At 39.1% G+C, this 23,560-nt stretch overlaps 2 protein-coding genes across 5 annotated transcripts in view; both read right to left on the reverse strand.

Annotated features, from left to right (window-relative positions):
• The window catches only part of LOC123968203 (carboxypeptidase Q-like), a 27,444-nt gene extending 17,333 nt beyond the window's left edge, over positions 1–10,111 (reverse strand). Inside the window, exons 1-6 of one of the 3 annotated variants that reach the window (XM_046044800.1) lie at positions 10,024–10,111; positions 9,188–9,338; positions 7,971–8,180; positions 7,698–7,814; positions 5,925–6,132; positions 5,583–5,790 (exon numbers count right to left, since the gene is read on the reverse strand). In XM_046044800.1, coding sequence (XP_045900756.1) covers positions 5,583–5,790; positions 5,925–6,132; positions 7,698–7,814; positions 7,971–8,180; positions 9,188–9,338 — 894 coding nt within the window. In that variant the 5' untranslated portion in view covers positions 10,024–10,111. Of the gene's footprint in view, positions 1–5,582; positions 5,791–5,924; positions 6,133–7,697; positions 7,815–7,970; positions 8,181–9,187; positions 9,339–9,977 lie in introns of all 3 variants that reach the window. The other 2 variants (XM_046044801.1, XM_046044799.1) reach the window with 2 other exon arrangements.
• A 1,753-nt stretch (positions 10,112–11,864) lies between these two features.
• LOC123968647 (syndecan-2-like) lies at positions 11,865–23,277 on the reverse strand. 2 transcript variants are annotated; one of them, XM_046045513.1, is made up of 6 exons: positions 23,170–23,277; positions 22,978–23,052; positions 17,010–17,148; positions 15,752–15,969; positions 15,338–15,611; positions 11,865–15,092 (listed from the first exon to the last, which is right to left on the reverse strand). In XM_046045513.1, the coding sequence occupies exons 2-6, from the start codon at positions 23,035–23,037 to the stop codon at positions 14,929–14,931; spliced, it is 855 nt and encodes a 284-aa protein (XP_045901469.1). In that variant the 5' UTR covers positions 23,038–23,052; positions 23,170–23,277; the 3' UTR covers positions 11,865–14,928. The 2 variants fall into 2 exon arrangements, with proteins under 2 accessions (XP_045901469.1, XP_045901468.1); XM_046045512.1 differs by having other exon boundaries at positions 22,978–23,248.
• Between the last annotated feature and the right edge of the window lie 283 nt (positions 23,278–23,560).

Below are 23,560 nucleotides of genomic sequence, written 5' to 3' on the forward strand. Positions count from 1 at the left end.
CCTTGAGACACATCCCCTCCTCATTTGCATAATGAGGCAGAAATGCATACAGAAATGTAAAAAGGACAGGCAGAAATAAATACCATGGGTGAAAATAAATAGGGTAGAAAATGCAACGCAAGAATAAAACAGACAAAAATATTAAAACACACACATAAATAAATACATTTAAAAAAGAAGTAATTAATAAATGAAGTTGAAGATTATAATGGACAATAAATAAATAAGGTAATTAAAATAGATATATACATTTATGTCTCCTTGTATAATTTAATTACTACCTACATTTATTTATTTACTTTATTTTTTTGTGTATTTAATCGGATGCTTATTTATTTATTGAGCATTTATTTATTTCTGTATTTATTTCTGAATGTGTCAGGATCGGTCCTCCATACCTGTGATGGTTAGGGTAAGAGGAATATACTTCGGGGGACTGTCAGGAATAGTTAGCTAGCTAGCTCCGGTTAGCTCCCCCAGGCCCAGTCACACAGACCACTGCAGCCAACACAGCAGACGTGTCCAGCAACAGCTGAACGATACTGTTATGTTCGTACTGCTGTTATTCTATCAATAAATTCTCAGTAATGTTGTAACGTAAAGTTTTAACCTAAATCCAGATACTTCTTGCTCGTGATGTAACATTAGAGAATATTCTTGGTTTGTGAAACTTAAAATCACTTTGGAAGAAATAAAATATATCGTTACAACAGTGGTATGAATTGAAACACTGCTTTATTATTATCATTAGGCTATTACAAATAAATATTTGCAGGAATTATAGTATAAATATACTATATTAATAATATATAAGTATACTGTGTTTCCCACAGATTGACATGCCTGCCGAGAATTGTATGAAAATGCCTTAAAGTTCTGCTTTTAAACACTATACTATTCTTTGTGGGGTTCATCAATAGTGATAAATGATCAGTATATATTTTATGAATGTTAATAATAATCGTTAATATATTATTACACTTAGTATAATAACACTTATTATTACACTTAGTAAAAGTACCATTTCTTGAGATTCAGCAAAAACATGTGGCGTTAACTGCGTTCAAACAGCAAAGTGTCCTAAAAGGACCTTAAGAAGTGAATTGCATAATTCGGCAAAACAGATATTGTAGGCTACCTACCTCTTTTCTGAGTGTAACAGCGCCTTACCTCTTGCGAGGTGTATGCAATTCACGGCAGGCATGAAGAATTCGGCACAACACCTGCGCTGCAAAGCGTTACTAGACCTCGTGGGAGCAAGGCCTGATCATTGTTATAAACCTACCAGAGGTAGACTGCGTGAGTTGTTTTCATCCCCCTATCAAGTCGGCGAAAGTCAGCCAACTATCTCGAACGCACCTACTGACTACCAGTTATACAGCGTGCTAACTTCGACGGCAGTTTTCCAAAGTTAACATAGCTCTCCTTATTAGCTAGGCTCCTTACGTGCTTGCTAATAACTGTTTTGAAGATGGGTCTCCAACATTGACAGCGTTGTGTTGGACAGATTTGTGCAGCGGTGTTTATGATACCAACGGGTCTGTTGTCCGTGTTTGCGAGAAGGAGAGAAAGAGAGAGAGAGCGACCGAGTGAGAGGATGTGCGGAGCTGATATGCGCTGCGCAGCACTGCAATCAAGAACGATTTTAAAATGGGTCGCCAAATTTACTTGGGCGGCTGTTAATCTACCTGGGCGGCCCGACCAAGTAAAGCCTATGTATGGGAAACACTGGCATAGTATAGTAAATATTAACACATAACGTACACTGATTACTACGTTGACACTTTACACCTCTTTTTTAACAGCTCTTTTTTTATTTAACAGATATGCGTGGACCGAGCAGTCGAGATAAACGTCATCACGTTTTGTGCGCGGTGGCTTCTGGGACAAACCATATATGGAAGTTCAACTTCCGTCACGTTCAAGGGGGTAAGCCAGAGATAATATAATGTAATATACTGTCTATGGCTGCAGCCTGCAGACAAACGTGACCATCTTATTTTACGGCCCTGATCGCAGTGAAACCATAGACAGTATATTACTGGACGAAGCCACCCCGCTGATTTGAATGGAGAGCAGTGAAGCCAATTTTGGACCAATAAAATGCTACTACAGGTCCACTTCCTGTTGGCACCAGCGCCTACTGCACATGATCGCGCAGCATAACCGTGGTTTAATGACGTAGAACAACTGCAGAAACACTGTAATTCTGGTAGCTGTATAAATGCGGCAACAAAAACTTTCATGGCTCAGTGTGTTTGTCTGACTCGGATCGCCCACCTACAAGGTTCACCTGTCAAACACCAAAGCAGCGTGTCTGATTGCTCTGATAGTTGTATTTTTTTTGCGGAGAGTTTATAATCTAAGCAATACGGTTACATCTCTCATGTGCATCATTTTTGGGCCTACATGGATCCCTCCATGCAGGCTTTGGTCAGCTTCACTGTCTGATCTCTGGCTTACCCCCTTGAGTGAAACAAGGATCATGCCATTTTGGTTATATGGGGGTGCTCAACGTCTTATTTTACATAGAACTAAATGTTTTTGAAGTGCGTGAATAAATCCAAAATTGTAACCCTAACTCTGGGTCGTCAGTGCGCATGTGTAAGCGTAGCGTGCATGTGTGCAGTGGCAGTGGAGGAACGTTGGTTGAAGAGACCGAGCCCCAGCCTCACGGTGTTGTGCCGAGTTTTTCGCACCTCGCGGGACTTTCGGATAATTTATCACCGCTGGTGAACCACATAAATAATATTTTATCGTTTTTAAATAGTCGACTACTTCAAATAGACCCGCGGGGAACCGCGACGTGCATGCAGTTGTCGGCAGCAGTAATGCTGCACAAGACCTGTGAATGACAGGTGAGAGAGAGAGAAAAGGATCTTCAAAGAGCCTCAGTTTAGCTGGAAATTTACAGTGTAAGTTGAATAAAAAGAGACTGCAGCTTAAAGCGGAGCTACCGTGTGTGACACATAGGACCAGATTTACTAACATCCCGAATAAAAAGTACTAAATTGCGTGTGCATTCTAAAATATTGCACGTGTTATTGTAGTAGCCTGTTATGGGTGATAAACTAAGAATTATTGCATAGATGACAACCGGTGCACATACAATGGAGGTGGCAGTATTTAAAAGAGGGTTTTGCGTGTTTTAATGGTTTCCGGAAGGAAGGAGGGAGGAAAGCATTCAGTGCGTCCCGAGTGTGTGGAAATCATATGTACCTGCCCATCCTGCCTAAGATTGCACTAAGTAGGCTACTTGGGACAGCACACCTGAAAAACTGCTTTGGGAAACCCCAGCAGAAACAGATATAATATGATGGAATGACCGAGACGCGAAGAAATGCCAGCAGATCGTGCTTCATCCAGCCAGGGGGAACACTGACCGTCCGCAGCGTGCCCAGGTCGCTCTGTAATCTCGTGTGAACAGTTGGTGATTGTTCCCTCTGGCTGGATGAATATTACACGTGATCCATGCACTACTGCAGCTGGCGGCTCTCCGCAGCGCCACGCAACTTTCTAAATTCTTTCATCTCACGGAGAAAAGACGTCAAGTCGAAACGAAATTTACTTTATTGGCATGAATGTTAATACAACAGTATTGCCAAAGCTTCCAGGAAAATACAAAATAACAATTCATATAGTTCATCGAATAAATAAAATAATTTTATTCCTATAAATAAGATATAGAATAATATTATCTAATATTTTTATTTATATTTCTCTACGTCTTCTTTCATTAAGCCTGTGTCTCCTCGCCCTGAGGGGGTGGTGATAGCGGTGGTGATAAAGCAGTGGATAATTATGCCTTTGGTGTGAGGGACCTGGGTTCAAATCCACTGTGAGACACAATGTGTCCCTGAACAAGACACTTTACCCCTAGTTGCTCCAGAGGCGTGCCACCTCTGTTTTAAAGCAATTGTAAGTCCCTTTGGATAAAAGCCAGCTAAATGTAATGAAAACAGCAGCCATCTCTGCTCAACACTTTGCGCACGTGTTGCGTGTAGTAAATAAATGTATTTGCATATTACCCTCATTATTTTGCACAATAAAATTGAAACGCCCCAAATTGCATATTCATTAAGGCAAAAGTAGTAAATGAACAGGCGCTATCTTGCACTTTGGAAGACGTCATTCTCTGTGCATACCATTAGTAGATCAGCTTACATTTTAATTTGCTGGTGATATCAAGTTTACACATGTTTTTACTCACGCAAACCTTTAGTAAATCTGACACATAAAATTTATAGTCACACTCCTGGGAAATTCCCGGTGCAAACACCTTATTCCTTCATCTGCCAACAAAATGATTACATTACAATTTATAGTCTCTTCTACAAATAAGAACCAAATAGGTGATGAAAAAAGTTCAATAATTAAAATTTCACCAGAATGTATGGTTTCCATATACAGAAAGGCCTACATCACTGCATAACTCAAATGTTCAGACAAGCTTAATATTTGGTTATTTGTGATGCTGCATAAATATGCAGTTCAAAGATATTGCTGCATTTTCTTTTTAAACTAATTTGGTCACAGATGTACGGATTTGGTACAATGTAGTTTTTTTGATAACAAGGCACCTGAGGTAGAGCTGGCTAGGCCAGCTAGGCTGGACGTACATGTGTAGAATACTGACAGTATGGTGTGGAGGCAGCTCTGCGTATGAGTGTACGCTCAGTTGCACCCCATTCTTCTTGCACAAACAAAAATTATTTTTCCATCCTTATCCAGACCTGGAAATTCCCTGGCAGGAACCCTGAATTCAGTTTGATCAAGTCTAACGAGAAGCTTCCCCACCATTTTCCTGATATACTGCAGTTCTGTTTCAAACAGGTTTGACCACTTATCTTCACACATCAGCGCAACTAAAATGTACATCCCCTGCTATTTAGGACATGCTAGTTGAGCCCGACTGAGGCTGTCCCTCTGAAAGGGAAATGTTTACGAGTGATTGCAGGATCCAGTATTGTAATACAGGAAAATCCGCCCCAAAGCTGATTAAATTCATCATTTGTTTTTTGACATTAACGTGTTTGAGTATTCAAACAGGAAGTCAACACAGGGGCATTTCTTAACAAATTTTCAAAAGAAAGTTTCAGTTCCTACAAAAGACTAATTATATTTTACAAAAGTTTTTTTTTTACACAATGCTGTGTTTCCATATAAATCTTCTTTATACTGACTGACCTAAAGTGACATTTCTCAGCATTTCCAGCTGGGCTGAGCTTCAGTGTTTCTCTGGAAAGATTAGATCATACATGCAAACACCGGCAAAATAAAGGCAGACTAAACAGCTGTGGGAATATCTGGAATCAGCAAAAGGAGATTACACCATTCCTTCCTCGTCCCACCAAACCGAGGAAAAGAGAGGAAGACCAACTACTCAAACGAGAGACAAGAAAATTATACTTTCTTCCAAAAATATAATCAGGACAACTGTTTCCCATACAATTAATTTGAAAGGCTCACCCAAATAAAATTCCCCCAATACTAAAAGACTAGAAAAGACAGACCGTAGCTAGATAAGATATATAGATAAACAAGTCAGACAGGAGGATGTCTGTCCCGCGCGTTTGTTGTACCTGTTCAGGGTGTTGCCAGCCTGTTATCTCAACCACTGTATTGAAGGAGTCGGCATCAGGCAGAGTCTTGGCTCCCATTGTGAGTCTGACCACAATCCTCTGCCCCCTCTGTGCCATACGCCACATCAGCTCAGCATCCTCTACGGTGATACAAGCTGTAGGGATGCGCTTTACTTCATCTTGGTAGTCCTGCCATCCTGTATGAGGACTAGAGAGAGATAGACAAGGATAGAGATGTATGAATCTTCAGATTAAACCCTCCTTACGCTTGACTGAGACAGTTGAGGGTGAATATGCCAGACCCAGAGGCTCTTCACTTGAATGTAATTTTCAGATAGACACCTGTTAATAGAGAATGGAGTAACAGATCGAATGAGTGTGGCCACAGCTCCTACTTTGGCTGCCTCAGAGGCGCCATAAGCACGGTAAGCCACCGTCTCCCCGTAGCTGACAAATGGCTGGTTAAAGACCACAATCCTCCCTATGGCCTCGCTGGCTCTACTCTTCAGTTCCTCAAAAGACTGAACCACCAACACCTCCGCCTCGATACCTGGAGGGATAAGAGTGAGACAATAAGGAGTAAAAGGGAGGTGTATGACAGATGAGGGGCTTTAAGTAGAATTACCGCCAACATCTATTTCTGTCCAGACTACAACAAATACAGGTGCATCTCAGAGTATCGTGAAAAGGTTTTTTCCCTCCCGCAGTTTAAGTCAAAAAGTGAAACTTGCATATATTCTAGATTCATTATAGTGAAACATTTCAGCCCCATTTTTTGTTTTAATCTTGATGATTACAGCTTACAGCTCACAGAAAGCAAAAATCCCTATCTCAAAATATTACAATAAAAAATGTATAATGTAGAAATGTCGACCTTCTGAAAAGTTCTGAAAAAGGTTAATTTATGCACTCAGTACTTGGTCGGGGCTCCTTTACCACGAATTACTGCATCAATGCTGGGGTGTAATAGATAATACTATGTAATACTGTGGTTAGCAAACCAGTTGCTAGTTGTTTTGGCCCTGTGGGCAGGTGCCAAGTCCTGCTGGAAAAGGAAATCAGCATCTCCATAAAGCTTGTCAGCAGATGGAAGCATGAAGTGCCCTTAAAAATTTCCTGTTAACGGCTGCACTGACTCTGGACTGGACCAACACCAGCAGATGACATGTCACCCCAAACCATAATGACTGTGGAAACTTCCCACTGAACTTCAAGCAACTTGGATTCTGTGTCTTTCCACTTTGAGACCTTTATTTCCAAATCAAATGTAAAATTTACTGTCATCTGAAAAGACGTCTCAAGTTTAAGGGGTGGCCTGACGCTATGAATGTGATACTGGACACGTCTGTGTGTGGTGGCTCTTGATGCTCTGACTCCAGCCTCAGTCCGCTCCTTGTGAAGTTCTTGAATCGGCTTTGCTTGATAATCCTCTTAAGGTTGCAGTAATCCCTGTTGCTTTGTGCACCCTTTCCTACCACACTAACCTTCAATCGAATGAGTGTGGCCATAGCTCACACTTGAATATGGAAGTGTGAGCATATTCAACTTTCCATGAATATGCTTTGATCCAGAACTCTGAACAGCCTCCTTGTGGAGGGGGTTAGTGAGTGTCCTCTGGACAACTGTCAAGTCAGGAGTTATCCCTATGATTGTGTTTACGTGTACTGAATCAGACTGAGATTAAAAGCTCTTTTTTTAACTTTAACTTTAACTTTTCACGATATTCAAATTTTCTGAGATGCACCTCTACAGTGAAAATAAAAAAAGGTCTAAATTGTATTTTTTGGCTAAATGAAAGTGCTCACTATACTAATGATACATACTGTAAGTGGGATTCCAGTACATACACACTGTTGAACTGATTAATGAAGGATTATCATATATGTGTTGGCTAAACAGGACCACATGTACTTGATTACTATGTAGAGACAGATTCTTACAGAGCATGGCTGCACATAACGCGCTGCTTCTGTTTTCTCCTGGCATTTTTAGAAGCGAAGCCTCTTTGTGAGCTGTAGGTGAAACTCACTCACTTACATGATCGCGTTCATAAGAATGGGACGGACATATGGACAACCATAAACCTGCCGGCACGGGGTATAGTATAGTCTTTACCTTCAGGTGGTGTCCCTATACTGCTACCCAGTCCCAGTATAGCCAGATTTTTGGCCCTGGGCACAATCATTTCTGCACTTTCCTTCCCTCTGACCCAGTGTGGGATTTTGACCGGCTCTGGAGAAGAAGGGTGAAACAAAACTACTGTCACATTCAGCAGAAGACAAGACATTGCTGAATCCCTTAAATTGTGAAACTCAAGTGAGCAATGTATCCTCATTGCACACTTCACACATCCTGCAACCAATGAGACAGATAAAAAGGCACGCTCACCTAGATGTACATCCAACCCATCCTGTCTCATAGCATTGTACATGTATTTGATAGCCATATCCAGGTTTTCCGAGCCACTGACACGGTTCCCAATGGTGTCGGTAAAGTCAGCCAGCCGTCTGTAAGAGCGGTTCTGGGCAGCTCCAAACACAGCCAGGTCAATAATCTGTTTGGCCACATCAGCATAGCCCGATACCTCTGCAGCTACGTCTGAGACGGGGTTCACACAGAGACAGACAAAATAAACTCAAGTTTTATATCCAAATCTTTTTTTTTGTCAAGAATATCTTTTAACCTAGAATATCTTAAAAGTCTTAAAAATCAAATGAAGTAAATATAGTGTCTTTGTCACAGGAAGTAGAATCACCATGTTATATATTTACAAATAATTCAAGGCTTGTAAAGACGTGTTCCAAAAAAACATATGCATAATAGGTCAAGGAAGCAATATAAACATATAGTGACTACATAACAGTACTGTATAAGTCAGTGGTAATAAAACTGTGCTTGAATGACTGAGTCTATATTTAGCATCAATCTGCGATAAATGCACTGATACGTGGATGTTTTTAATATATCCCAAACATCAATTGGATTCCTGTGACCACTGTTTTTCAAGTATTCGAAAGCCCATTCATGCCCATAATCCACCCACACAGGTGTTTTCACTGATTAGACCTTTTCTCAAGACTGTGTGGGTGTGTACAAACTTGACTGACAGCTCCCTGACTCTCCTGTTAGCTTTGTTGCACCTGTTAAGGCAGGGCAGCTTACACCATTATCACTGTGGGACCCTCTGGGTCAAAAAATCCTTTTAAAAAAGTTTTAAAAAGTTCCTTTAAAAAAATCTAGTGAATTAAAAATAAATTGATAGCAACCCTGATTTCTAAACATAGGACTCTTTCTTAGGGCTGGGCGATTTGACCAAAAATGTTATCACAATAAAAAATTTCTAATAATTTGATATCGATAATTATCACGATAAATGTCAAATCATTATTTCTTGAAGGCTGATTTTTGCTCCTGAGGGAAAGTTGAAGATGGCGACCTGTTCAGGGTGTACCCCGCTTTTCGCCCGATATCAGCTGGGATTGGCTCCAGCCCCCCGCGACCCTGTACGCAGGATAAGTGGTTGACGATGGATGGATGGATGGTTTTATTGCCCAGCCCTATTCTGTCCTTTACTATGTGTGTGATGGTAGAAGTGTTTGGGTTACCTTTCTTTGCAGTATGATTGGATACAGCCCTGACTGCAGCCATTGAACTCCTGGACCCAGCAGGGTGAGGGTGACAGCCACACAGAAATGAATGCATGGAGAGAAACATGAAGATGGAGAGGAGGAACAGCAATCCAACCTTCTGAGCCATCTGCAGACCAAAAAAGTACCAATGTGATTACAAATCAGTCTCGTGGATTAATAGCTGCTTAATTTAACTTTACCAGCAGCACATCAATGATCCAATCCTGCTAACGTTACAAGTTTCACTTTAATGGTAATTTGTTAGTCTGATTTACAGCTTTGGGGCTTTAAAGCATGTTTTCCAAAGTTTAATAAAAAACTGTAAATCAGTATATCTACTTAATTATAAACCTTAAAGCACCAAACACGTAATGCTGCATAATCCCACATATTTAAAAGGGTAACGTTAGTTAGTTACATGACTATTAGCTAGTTTTTGGCCCTGGCTGATGAAGTGTTAGTGTCACTGAGAACAGAGGATGTTAGCCCACTACCAGTCAAGGCCTGACAACGTTACTGGTTGAGCTAGACATTCAAATACACAACCAATATCAACGTTGCGCTATGGTTGCGCCGCATTAGCAAATTCAAACTCACTGGGCTTTATCTTTTATTGACAACAAAACGCTCGACAGTCAGATTTTATTGCAGACAAACTGTGGAGAGAAACGTTACTATAGTTGAACCGTCTGAGAGTAACGTTAACAGTGAGCATAAAACTTAATTTTAAACGCTACATATACATAAACATAACACAAAAACAAACCCTTCAGGCCAAGTTAGTCGCTTTGTTATCGTTGATGTTACAATACCTCTTACTGTAATCATGGATGTATACATGAATACCGGAATACAAACACCGTTTCCCCGCTCGTGATTTCAGCGGAAACTTAAAGTAAAGGAAACTTCCGGTACGACTGTCACAATAAAAGCGCCATCTCTACAAATCTATTGCAGTAAAATAAAGAATAAATGAATAAATTAACCTATTCAACAGTTCAATGATGCAACCACAAATACTGACTTTTTACATGGTAAAATTTGTTTTGATCAGTTTGTTTCATTTAACCATAGAAGTACTATAATAACACACTGCTATTATGCATTTCGTTACTATACTACTACGCATTTCTATAATCATGCAAGCCAGTATTAGCAAAACAAACAAAGATTTAGCCCCAGGTAGTTTAGGGAAAACCATGACAGACTCTCAAAGCCAGATCTTTAACATTGATTATTATCTACTCATTTCACATTAGTCATTTGATGATTAGAATGAAGGTTCATACATGACACTCTTTTCAGCTGTTGTTTCATAAATAGATCATCCCTACCTTTAACTTAAATGCAGACAAATAACTAAATATAAAGGGCTAAATGTAATCGCAGCTCTAACATTTTTGTTATTTTTATTGAACTAGTCTGTGAAGATGTGATTTTACAAATGGAAAGAAACAACACAGATGGAAATATGAACTGTATTAATTGCACTTTGAACATTACATTGCAGAAATTAACTCCCTATCAATGCTGCTTTTATTCTCAAATTATAGACAACAAATTATAGTGTTTGATGCGACACTATTATAGAACGTGTCTTCTTCTGACATTTCCATATTTCCTTGTCAACAACATTAGTTGCCAAAAAGGTGTCCTGTGCTTAAACTTTTGTGTATCTACGCTGTAGAAAACACAGCACTTCTCTGGCCACATCCCTATCCGTGGTTTCCATCCTCCATCCTTCTCTACCACTAATCTTCTGCGTTCCTCTGCAGTCATTGGCATTCACTGCCCCACCCTGTGAGGATGGTTACATTAATGTTTACTTATACTTTTCTTACACTCAACTACTACTTTAGTATATTACTTTTTTAAAACAGATTATGAATGTTCAGGCGTTAACACCTCTTTACTTTTACTATTTGCCTTTAACATAATGATATATAAGACATTCAGTGTCTTTCTATCTTTCCCCAGTTTCTTTTTTCTTCTGCCATTTGTTTTCTCTTCTCTGCATCATCAGGTTTTGGAAAACCTGACCATTTGGCTCCATTCACATGGTGCTTGCTTGGTTTAACACAGCGGTATGAAAATATTTGTTTTCTGGCACCTACGTTTGTAAGAGGATGTTTGTTGAGGCTGGGAGGACGTTTTGCTGTGCTACTTTGCAAACAAGTGGAACAAAAACTTCAAATGAGTGCTTCTACCTGCAGCTCACCTTTCAAAATTGGCACATTTAAATGGCCTAACCAGTAGCTCATTTTAAGTGTGTCCAGTCAGAGCTTTCATCTATTGACACAGTGAATATCTGTAGCACAATTAGAAGACTTGCTAAATATTATAGTATTGGTCTTACACAACACTGACTACAAAACCGCATTTACAACACAGAGGTTGGAAAAATAAAATTATTGCCTCAGCAGCCAATAAGTAGACTACACATAGTTTGTGTTTGGGTCAGAGGAAAATGGATAGAAAGGGGGGGGAAAAAGAAAAAGGTCATTAAAAGGTCAGGACAGGGTGCTGTTGCTGTTGATTGAATACATCTGTCTTGTTGTGATGTCTGTGGATGTGTGTATGAGTGAAGAAAGAATGTATGCTGATATACTCCAACCAATCCCCAAAACCAAAAAAATGACAGACAATTTTAGAATTGCATTAAAGCCACATCTTTTACTCAGCAGTGAACCCACAGATACACCATTTCATGACACAGTTCTCTATTGGCCACCCCATATGCTTATGTCACCATTTTATCTCTAAGTTGGTATTTGGTTGTCCCTTCCCCCATGTAGTCAATTCATATTCAAATATGATCAAAATGAAAATTAAAGATGCAATATATTTACAAGGAACTTATTACTTACTTTCATTAAATGCATTCATATGAAAATGTATTTTAAAAAGGCTGGACAACCGATAATGAAATTGAATTAAACCAAGGCTTGTCAAATACACTAAAAACATAAATATCAAAACAAACTGAGAAGTAGGCACAAACAGGCTTTGACCATGAGTAAATACTGTACACTCCAAGTTTATCGCGGACATTGGATTATAGTATAAGCAAGTATAAATTACTACATATAAATTATAGTATCATCAACATACTGTATAAACCTACGGAGATCCTAGAAGAGAAAGGTTGTGGTGTGTCATCACCTGTTGGATTGCCAACAAGTGCTAACCCGTTGTCTTAACCCTCTATGGTTATGGTCTGTGTTGGACATTTGTCCAAATGTCAGTTTTTCCTAGCCCAGAACTATTACAGTTGTGTTTTTGTATAGCTTGATGGTCAAAACATGACACAGACACTGAAAGAGCACTGTAAATGAATGTATACGATGTTTTGTAAGGCACTGAAGAAGTGCCCAACAAATTTCCAACAAATCAACAGTAAGTCACAGTGTGTTAGTGATAAGATTGTCCTGTTTATTCTAGCCATAGCAAATAGGTAGTTTGCATTCAGATAATCTAGAATAGCTTTAAAATTATTTTCTATAATAGCAGAGAAAAGTATATCAAGTAAACACTATTAATTTGCTTCGATTAAAGGACAAAAGATAAATGCAGCCCCACAACTTTCACTGACTTCACGTTGCCTCATGAAGGGAATCAAACTGTTAACAGACAAAAAACTGTTTTGCAACAGAATTTTGAAGCAGATAGGGGCAGTGCCCTTTGACACAGGATGAAACAGACAGAAATAGCCATTACAAATCTATACCAATTTAACGTTTGTTATGAGACATTAAACTCAAAGTCAAGAAAGTCAGAGCAAAAAAAAACAACAAAAACAAATGAGACCAATGTAATTTCAATGAGAATGTGTAGACAGGGGGTAGGTCTACTCACAGTTTAACCACTTAACCCCACCTCTCTGTGTGTATCAATCACTGATCCCAGTTATCTTGATAACCAAAGCTCGTTTAAAAAAAAAAAAAGGACCTTTTCATAAAGATTGTAAGGCCATCAATAGATCTGCTTAAAGACAACATTCCCCCCATTTCAGTAAGAGGCTGATGTGAAAAACATTGTTCTTTGACATATAATAAGTTGGTAGCTAAAATTCATCAGAGACACTATCTAAAAAGACTATCTACATAGATAGTCATATATATATATATATATATAGTTTAAATCCCCAATATTTGCACAAAAATATACATTTAACAGGGTGTATAAAAGTAAAACCCAATCAAAAGTGAATACTGCCCTATTGTCGTTGCTGCCTCCTTACTGAAACTCTAAGTCCCCAAAGGCTCCTTTGTTTGGCTGGTCGAGGTAAAGACTGATAGGAAACACTTTTAAAACCTGACATGCTTATGCTTTGATTAGCATTGTAACAAATTAAAAAGAATTTGCAATTAGTAAGTAAATTACTGATTTGGGATAATTCAGTCAGTCACATTGCTTATTACAGTTGACAGATAAACAGACATCTACAATTGATTGTATTTTTAACTTTCCAACCCTGCTGTGTGAACAAGCCCCAACTCTATAAATCTTAAACACTAAATGCTTTCACTGTCCCTTATATTCAAACCCGTTATTACAGTTGACAGTCAGAAAAGAATGTGCTTTGGCTGTTGTCAGAAAGCGTTGGTCACTTTTCACTTTGGTTTCTGAATTATAGATGTTAGACTTGGCTCTACCTTAGCAAACCTGTCCTATGCTTGCTGCACACATTCACCAAATAAAATAGTCCTGAAAATATTACTAATGTTGGACCGATGCAAGGTTGAGGGACTTTTGCCTACTAAAGGCTACCACTGTATGAATACAATGAAATGACCAAAATCTCTTTTTAAAAATGGCTATATCTCTTGACATCAAAACACATCAAAACAAAAAGCTTCAAAAAATAATTTTCCAAAAGACATCTAAAGCACATTTACATTTTGGTCAGTTATATAAGTGTGAAATATCTTTGAGAAAACAACAAAAACATGTACCTGCAGAGTAACAAAATCTCTCATATCAATACTGGACAGCAAGACAAAACATTAATTCCTCAAAACAACAAGAAAATCTTCAATTCAGCAAAGAAAGCGTACAAGAAATGAAATGTAACAATGACAAATGTTTACAAACAGCAAATTTTACCTCAAAGAAAAAAGGGTCTACATTTGTAATACTAATCCCATATGTGGTAACATTCCTATTGACAGCATTCAAAATGCGTTAAGGCTATTCATGTTTCTGTGAACTTCCTTAGTGTTGTTAAGATGAGCTGGGACAGTTCAGGCTGTAGCTCTGCTAAATGGGACAATCGATTTGTCTAAAGCAGCCCAAAGTCCAGTGTGTGGTTCACCTTAGAAAAAAGTAATGTGGGTGAAAAGGCACAGTGATATCAACCTGGACTAGAACAGTTCAGCTCTAGAAAAGATTCCTCTCTTAAAATGTAGGACGTGTATTTCATGTCTAACTCCTTCTGCAGAATGGAATGAGACAAATGTATTTTAATAGTCTTATTTGTTCTCGTATGACCTCTTCCTCACAAACACTGAACATTATATACAGAGGTGTTAATGGGTAGCAGAGGAGGAAGGTAGAACAGAGAAAAAGAAAGGGAAAAAATGTAAGGAGCACTGCAGAAGAACAGAGGTGCTTGACTTCAGACTTCATTCAGAAGAATCATCTTCAGTTGTTTATCAATCGATTCTCAATTCTGATTGTGAGGAATCGATTTCCGTTCAAAGTCCCTTTCGGTCAGTTCAGGCATAGAACTCCTTGGTAGGCGCTTTGTGATAGATTGTTGAGGAAAGTTTGGTGTCTCCCAGGTCATAGCTACCTTCATCCTTTTTCTTCATACGGTAGACGAGGAGGAGGAGGAGGAAAACGGCGCAGAGAAATCCCACCACTCCACATGCTATCACCGCTGGAGAGGGCATAATGAAATATTAAAATATGTTTTCTTGATACTTGCTGCAAAAATTGAGACAAAAATAAAATTCCTGAAATTAAAATCTTAATATAACTCAAGAAATGTATGCTTCATCATAAAACCTTTGTGTTTAGTCTTCAGATACTGTTAATTGTCAAAATCTCAGTGAATTACCCCATTAAACCAGGCATGTGGGAACAATAAACATGCAGAAAAGCCTTGTAGAAATCTGTCCTTACCTGCCAGCACTTCCGTCCTCTCCCACAAGCTCTCCGAGGTCACCTCTTTGGGAGAGTCCATCTCATACATTCTGCTGCCTCGGCCATCTTTGGCCAGAATTTCATTTTCAAACTCTTTGATCTGGATGTCATCTCTGCCTTCTGTGGTCGCCGAGACATCCCACCTATCCAGACTGTTGTCCTTGTCTGCATCTTTGGACACAATGATGTCTTTGCCGAATTTGGTTGCAGTAGTTTCACTGGGAGGCAAGCTGGTGGAGCGGAGACCGGTACTCTGTGAAAATATTATTATTATTATTATTATTATTATATGTTGCAGGAAAAGAAGAATAGATAATTTTTAGGAGTCTCAATTCTTGCAAGGGCTTTGGTTCATGGCATAAGGATTTGTATAAAAGGAAAAGCATAATCCACCTCCTCATCCTCTTTGTCCCCACCAGGGAATATGAATGGTGTTGTCTCGGTGTCCTTCACTGTGGTTGATGGATCCTTGCTGTCTGCTGCTGTGGTTGGTGGGTTGTCCCGAGAGTCTGCTGTGGGTTGAGGTTGACTTGGAACCATTTCTTTGGAGACTGTGGTCCTAGAGAAGTTGGAAATCCTCCTGAGCATGTTGTCTGTGAAGTCGTTGAAAGCTGAGATAGAGGAAACAATCAGCACACATTTGACCCGATTGCCCTTTCAACCTAGCACTATTTTAGACTTCAACGGAGGTCAAAGAAATCTCAGATTTTGTTATTTTGATTTCCCCCCCAGATAAAATGGAGGATTAATTTTCACTTTATGGGTTGAAAATATTCTCCTACTTCATAAGATTAATCCATGAATGTAAAAATGTATTTGATTATCTGAAAATCAAATTGTCACAGAGCTAAAAACAGGTCTGTTCTTCTCAGACATTTTGGAGATACATGTCTTTATAGGAAAGAAAACATGCTCTCAGCAGGTTTATCCGTTCCTTTTTACGTACAGGAGGAATGCAACCTGTGAGTTTTACTACGTGGTGAAATGCCCCTAACCACATCATAGTTTAAACTGTGAGTGAATGTTCTGAATAAGCTAAATGTTCCAGCACATTATTCACTGCGGGCATAAAGGTGAGTCACTGACAATAAAAGCAGTCAATCTGACATCTGCGCGCTCACCTGGTTAACTCCATATCACCTCAGGACAAACATCTGGTACACTGTGAGTGAGCGCTTCTGTGTCTGAATATACAAACACGTGTGTCTGCAGTGCACATATTGCTCATGTGTCTGACATGAGATGAGAAGCATGTTTTGTAAAACTAACTGCCTGTAAGGACATTTTGAAGACATGATTGGAGATTACAGTACAGTACAGATGTACAGTAACTATACAAAAATTTGGGCCCATTTTCTCAAAAGCAGACGATCTCTGTCCCATTGTTAGTCTACAGATGCTTTCGGGAAACTGGGAATGGCAGAAATGGAAAACACATGATTTGAAAAATAAAAATCACAGTCCACATGATTATTATATACTGTTTGATAATTTTACCCAACAAAAATAACAATGTATTTTTAAACCCCTCCATTTGTATCTTTTTTTAAACAGCTAAAACAAGTAATGTGAAGTTGCTATCAAAATCATATCCATTAATAAAAAATAACAGAGCAAAACAATTAGAAAACAAAGACGGCGGCCTCCTTACCGTAGTTTCCGGATCCAGAGCCTGAGCCCTCGTCTTCACTATCATCATCATCATCATCTATAGGGAGGTTACCTGATGCTTGGCCCTCTAGGTACAGGTCATCTGCTGTGGAAAAGGATGGCTGGGAGGAGACCAAGAGCTGGAAGAGAGGAACAGATACTATTATTAAAGCAGAAGGGAAATACCACAGACAGTATATTACTGGACGAAGCCACCCCGTTAGTTTGATTGGAGAGCAGTAAAATGCTACTATACGGCTACTTCCTGTTGGCACAAGTGTCTACTGCGCGTGATCGCTCAGCATAACTGTGGTTTAATGACAGAGAAACGGCAGAAACACCATAATTCTGGTAGCTGCACAAACAAAAAGTTTCTTGGCTCAGTGCGTTTGTCTGACTTGGATCGTCACTGTTTAATCCGCCCACCTACGAGGCTCACCTGCCAAACACCAACGCATCGTCACTGATGGCCGAATAGTTGTTTTACATTCACTGAGAGTTTATAATCTAAGCAATACGGTTACATCTCATGTGCGACGGGATGTCACAGGGTTTTGACGTCATTTTTGGGCCTACTTGGGACCGTCCATGCAGGCCTCACTGTTTCAACTTTGGCTTACCCCCTTGGGAAATACGAACAGACAGAGGAAGGGAGGATTTCTCCAACTAATTGAAAACATGTGAATGTCTCAGTTTGGGAGTAAGACAATACTTCTCACAACTGATGACCTATGGTGGCCAAATATGCCATGAGTGCTCACTGGTGTCCGTGAGTTTAACCAGAGCGTGTCTTGCATCCATACTGTAACATGGATAGTCAGATGGAGGCTGGCTTCTTGTTCATTTTACGTGTTGTGGCAGTAATTTGTGATGCTTCACAGAGCCAGACAGCAGAGATCTAAGTGTGTTTATGAGGAGGAGGGTGATCTAGAGCAGCTTCAAAGCCAAGTGGACACACACATTGAAGAAAAAAGAAATAAAAACAGGACAAACCTCTCATTAACCCAAACACTATGCAGGGGAGAGTGATGAAATCCAAAACCCAGCTTTGCTGGTCACCCGAAGCCTAGTCTGATTAAAAAAAAAACAAAAAAACACTAGCCATAGAGACAAGGTACACCTGAGATTAAGTTAATCACTTGAAATATGACCGTCTCTATGTTTGAAGCGGAACAAAACAATAAAACAAACGCTGAGGCAGATTAGAAAACACACATGAATCAAAGACAGCAAGCTGATAATGAGTCAGAAATTCAAAAAGAAAGGAAAGGCTTAGCAGATGTTAGTGGTTGCGATGAGACACACAGACTATGGCCCATTGAGACCTGAAGTATGTCTGGTATGTATACTATGCTTCCACTAACACAGGTGCTGAGAGAGAGGAAGGAGGGAGACTGGAAAAGGGAAGGAAAAGAAGGAGAGAGACAGGGACAGCACTGTATGTTTCTGGTAAAAACAGGTGCTGGTGAGATAGGAGAAGATGGGTGAGGAGGTGTATCTTTTAGTGCAATAAATATTCACACTTGAGGGATGTAAAGGTAGAAATCAAGTCTTAAAGTGTGAGTCTTCTCTACCAACACTAGCCTTTCATTTGGTAGTGTGCCTTTGTTTATCAGTAGGCAAGAAAGTTCCCTTTAAAAGTCAACAAACCAAGCCAAATCATGTTGATGGTAACTGCTTTGATTGATCAGGTTTTCTGCAAATGATGAACATAATGAGAGTCAAATAAGACATCAGAAATGATAAAGTGGTGTCCCGGAATATATTTTTTAATAATAGATATGTATACGTATTTTTGGTGTCAATAAACTTCTGTAGATCAAGGGCTAGGACAAATGTTTCAGCTCAATTTCCATGGTGACTTCTGGAGATATCAGATTTTGTTCAAGCTAACTGAGATGTAACAAGAGAAACCCCCAGTGTGAGATAAACCAGATGTTGTGTTCACATTCTGGGGAAAAAGGCCAAACAGAAAATCATTTACATTCATTTTCAAAAGACAGAAGAGTCTCACAGTGTCAGGGCTGACTAAAATAGCAGAAGGGACAGCCTTCAACCAGGGATTACAAAAGCAGATGCCGTGCTTGTCAAAACGAAACGCACACACACAAAAACCTGGAACAGCAGCAGACATACAAATGTGATGTTCATAACGGCTTTGCTGTACATTTTGCTAATACCTTGTCTTTAATTTTTTTTTAATTCAAGTGGATGACCAAAGAAGGTTTTTGGGCTTTCACTGGTCTTGGTGGTCTGGCCTCTTTGATAGCTTTGAAAAAGTCTCAGAACTGTACAAACTGAATTGTCCCAGTGAAGGAGAAACACAGTGTACACACTGAAAATGAGCAGGATTCCCATTTAAGGCCTCAACTAGCCCTACTGTGACCTCAGGTGCTGCTGAACTGATGGCTTGCAAAACACACCACCTCCACCTACCTTATACAAAATCACTCACATACATTGATATAGGCATTATGGTTGAGATCCATATCTCCATTAATAAAGATATATTCCTATATCAATAAATACAACAATATGGCAGATGGATACACAATCACATTAGGGCTGGGCAATAAATCAATAATGATAATTATTGCAATATAATTTTTCTCAATAACAATATAACAAAAGGTTCAATATATTGTCAATAAATGTTTAATTTAATTGATTTGAATCACGAACAAATTGGCAATTATTTTTTCTATTAAGATATTTATTTTGTTGAGAAAAAGGGACTGAAAAAAGATTTTCCTAAATTTTACTCAAGTATATAATTTAAAAAAAAAGGATTTTTATCTTCATTGTTTTGAATGTTCTTCTAACCATTGGATTTCTTCAAAAATCAGCCTTTTAACTTGATAGAAATAATAATTTGACATTTATCGTGATAATTATCGATATCGAATGGTATGAAATTTTTTAACGTGATAAAAGTTTTAGCCATATTGCCCAGCCCCAAATCGCATCAAATAATCAACTGATGTTCAAAGCAAATAACTGTGATTCAATGATATACATTACATCAGACGACACTCTGCAGAACTCTAACATAAATTTGTACAAAGGACAAAAATTATCATATTTTCATTACACTCCCCTGAAGGTCTATGATCATATTGATCATAATTGAACTATTGCCCAGGGTTAGGGTTAGGCACTACTGTGATATGAGCATAATGGATCATTTAGTTAATAAAGTTTCAGGAAATACAGTCCAGAACTTGAACACATTCAGTTTACTATGAAAAAACAAACAGAGAAACACAGCAAATCCTCCAATATGAGAAGCTGCAAACAGAGAAAGTTTGACATTTAAATGACTTAAAAGAGGAATTAACTGTCTGAATCTGTTTTTCAAACACATGTACAGACAATGTAACATACTAAATCAGCTCATCACTTTCTCCCCGCTTGCCAGGAAGAAGTTATGCATGAGGCTTTTACTGGAAGACTTCCATCATTTGAGAGGTTACACGCATCTGCAAAACATATATATGTGCATAGGTCACACACATACACACAGACCTTATATAACCATCTGTTGTCCCAGTGCTTTCCCAGAGTGAAGACAGCTCTCTGGAAACAACAAGGTTGCAGTGATAAAAACACTATAAACAGGCAGTAGGGGAAGGTGTATGAGTTTGTTTGTCGGAGTATTATGATTAAATCGTTTGATCAACAAATCCACATTTTGCGTGTCCTCTGGATTAACAGTTATTAAAGTAAGATATTTCCCCCAGTGAGCTGGAAGTCAACGATAATGAGAGAGCAGTTGGGCCAAGAGTGAGGTTGTGTAACAGCCAAAAGTACACAGCGGGCCTGTCATCACCATCTAGATAGCAGTAGCGGCGGCACAAAACGCTGTGTTTGAGGGGGCGTATGTTTGACCAAGGCTACGAGTCATAAAATGTCTGACCCCTCATCGTCGAATGTATCCGTTTAGTTGTTTAACAGCAGTTATAGTCTCCTACGGCTTCACAGAGGCAAACATTTATCTGACAGACAAAAGAAAAAAGAGCCAATTCAAGGTAAATAGAAATATTACAATTTTGTTTGGTAGGATTGTCCAAAAAGACAGTGGTATAAAAGATTTTTTTTTCCAAATTCCTAAATGTGATACTGACATCCAGAAAGAGACACAATATACACTTTTGTCTTACACATAGAGAGTATTATGATGCCCTTAATTCAGATACGTATCACAGTTATTTGAACTGCTGACCCCAAAACTAAAAAGGTCTTAGTATACACTATTTGGCAAAAGATAAGATTTTAATCAGCTCTGTGGTGGAGCAAAGAGCAGCACAAAAGAGACTCCCTATCACCACCAATGTGTGTTTCAGAAGCACTGTGAGAATAATCAATAATAACGAGAGCAGGTGTCAAACTCTTCCTCCTTCTTACTCTGGTTGGGTGGAAAACTGCGTGCATCCCACGCACTTACATTCTTGTCAGGACTAGCCTGCTAGGACTCACCGTGAGTCACCATGCCAGATAATGACACTACTACCGGCTCACAAGCTGTCACACCGAAAGCCTGTTTCAACATTCATCTTTCAGATCTGTGCGACATCACCAACTGACTAACCAGTAATTCTACAGCCACACTCAGAGAAAGAGACAGTTTGAATATACACCGTAAACCATCACGCCCAGCAATTTAGGACTGAGGTCTGTGTATTAGTAGCATGAAGTAAAGTGGAATCAAAGGCTGTGTAGAGCCGAGTATGACCCACATTACAAGATGACAATTTTAACAGTTAAAAATGTTCTTTTTCAGTAATCACATCTGTTTATAATAGATCTTGTTCTCAGATTAAAACTCACAGGGCCTTACATGGTAAAGAAATTACAGTAAAGTGTACTTATTCCCTCTCTGTCTCCACAACTCTTTCAGTATTTAGTATAGATGCTGCCTTGCCAGTTCCTGCTACACATAACCTGCGGCACAGTCTCGGTTTCGGCTCTCTCCCTTTCACAATATACACTCCATAAATCATAAATATCACAATTTTCTGAAGAGGTGGCAAAATTCTCTGGCTCTCATTTGGGACTTTTTGCAACCAATAAATCATGCAACTGGGATATTTTGACACTTGTGACAATGTACAGAGCTCTGCTTTAGCCTGTCATTTCCAGGTGTTATCCAGCTTTACAAAAGACCGCACACACATGAGAGGAGGGGAGAGACTGTCATGAGATCAGGATGAGATTTTTCTAATTAGGGACAAGTTGGACTTGTCAGGTCAGGAAGAAGGATTGTGTCAGTCTTACCATTTTCATCCCTGTTAAATATTCATTATTTTCTGATGCAACATTTCATTTTGCAAACTTGACCCAAGCCCTGTGTGGGAGAGAAATTCAGGTCAGGTCTGGAGGTTTGGGCTGAAATGTTAAAAGCTCTGAGGGAGAGGCTAAACAGACTTTGGCCCAGTGTGAACTCGAGACCGACTAGACCCGAACTTGGCTTGAATCCACAGTGTATGGATGAATATAGTAAATCCCGCATTAGTACGCTAATGTATTTATCTCAAATGCTGTTGCTTTCTAGAAGATAAGATTCCCTTGTGCTTAAAAAACAGCTATGCTCCTTTTCACGTTGATCAATTTTAGCAACGACCAACATTAAATAAAGAGTCCAGGCTGAGCAATTAGGGATGTTGTGTTAAAAAAATAAACACTGAACAAGCTAGGAAATTATAACATTATATGTAACTTAGGGCATTTAAAAAGACAATCCCAATGATTTTAAGGGAACACAAACGGAGAGAAGGGGCAACTGAACAAAATTAAACAATGCGGAGGGTTGACTCTTCTAAACGTATCTTAACGGCTAATTAACGTTAGTGAATTTTCTCGAGATAAAAGAAAGACACATGGTCAACGTTATTGAGTCAAATAGCATTCAAGTTTCACATGCCGTTGGTTGCTCGATGCTTTAAATAAAACCGCAATTAAAAACTACTTACTTTTTCGCTGATGAATCCAGCCGCCAGCCCGACGAGGAACAACAACCGCAGATTCCTCATCTTAACTTCAATAGCCTATAAGATGATACTTTTAAGGGGGGGGGGGACAAAATAAAAGGTGAGAAAACAAAATAAATTACTTAAAAGCCAGATTATGTCGTTCCGCTTATTCCTCGTCACGTTTTCGGCTACTTTGTTAAATCTCAGCACTTCGGTGAACAACGCGTTGTGATGTGGAGCTCGTCTGGAAAAGTTGTTTGGACTGGCAGTCAGCGTGGATACGGGATGACGTCAGCACGGCGTGACGTTCACTGAGGGGCGTTTAGACAAACACACATACACACACACCTTACAGGGGTGTGACCTATATCAAAGGGAAGGGAAATAAAAAACATTTTAGGGGGAAAACCATGGGACTTTTATTTCACTGCATACCAAAAATAAGAAGATAATTTGACATGTTAAAGAGTCAAAGACATGTCTTGACAGGTTTTAAACCACTATCACCTGCAAAAACTTTAAACATTAATATCATCTGTACTTTTTGTGGAGAATTAAACAAAATGCTGGTCCATTTATTTTG

This window comes from Micropterus dolomieu, linkage group LG03 (assembly GCF_021292245.1).
Source record: "Micropterus dolomieu isolate WLL.071019.BEF.003 ecotype Adirondacks linkage group LG03, ASM2129224v1, whole genome shotgun sequence".
Lineage (NCBI taxonomy): Eukaryota > Metazoa > Chordata > Actinopteri > Centrarchiformes > Centrarchidae > Micropterus > Micropterus dolomieu.

What these genes read in the sequence shown, in the direction of transcription:
- LOC123968647 (XM_046045513.1), bottom strand. Translation starts at nt 23,037, where the DNA reads ATGAGGAATCTGCGGTTGTTGTTCCTCGTCGGGCTGGCGGCTGGATTC. An exon ending in CTGGATTCATCAGCGAAAAA is followed by an intron (nt 17,149 to 22,977) that starts GTAAGTAGTTTT and finishes CCTCTCTTCCAG; the next exon opens with CTCTTGGTCTCCTCCCAGCC. An exon ending in GGGACAAAGAGGATGAGGAG is followed by an intron (nt 15,612 to 15,751) that starts GTGGATTATGCT and finishes ATATTTTCACAG; the next exon opens with AGTACCGGTCTCCGCTCCAC.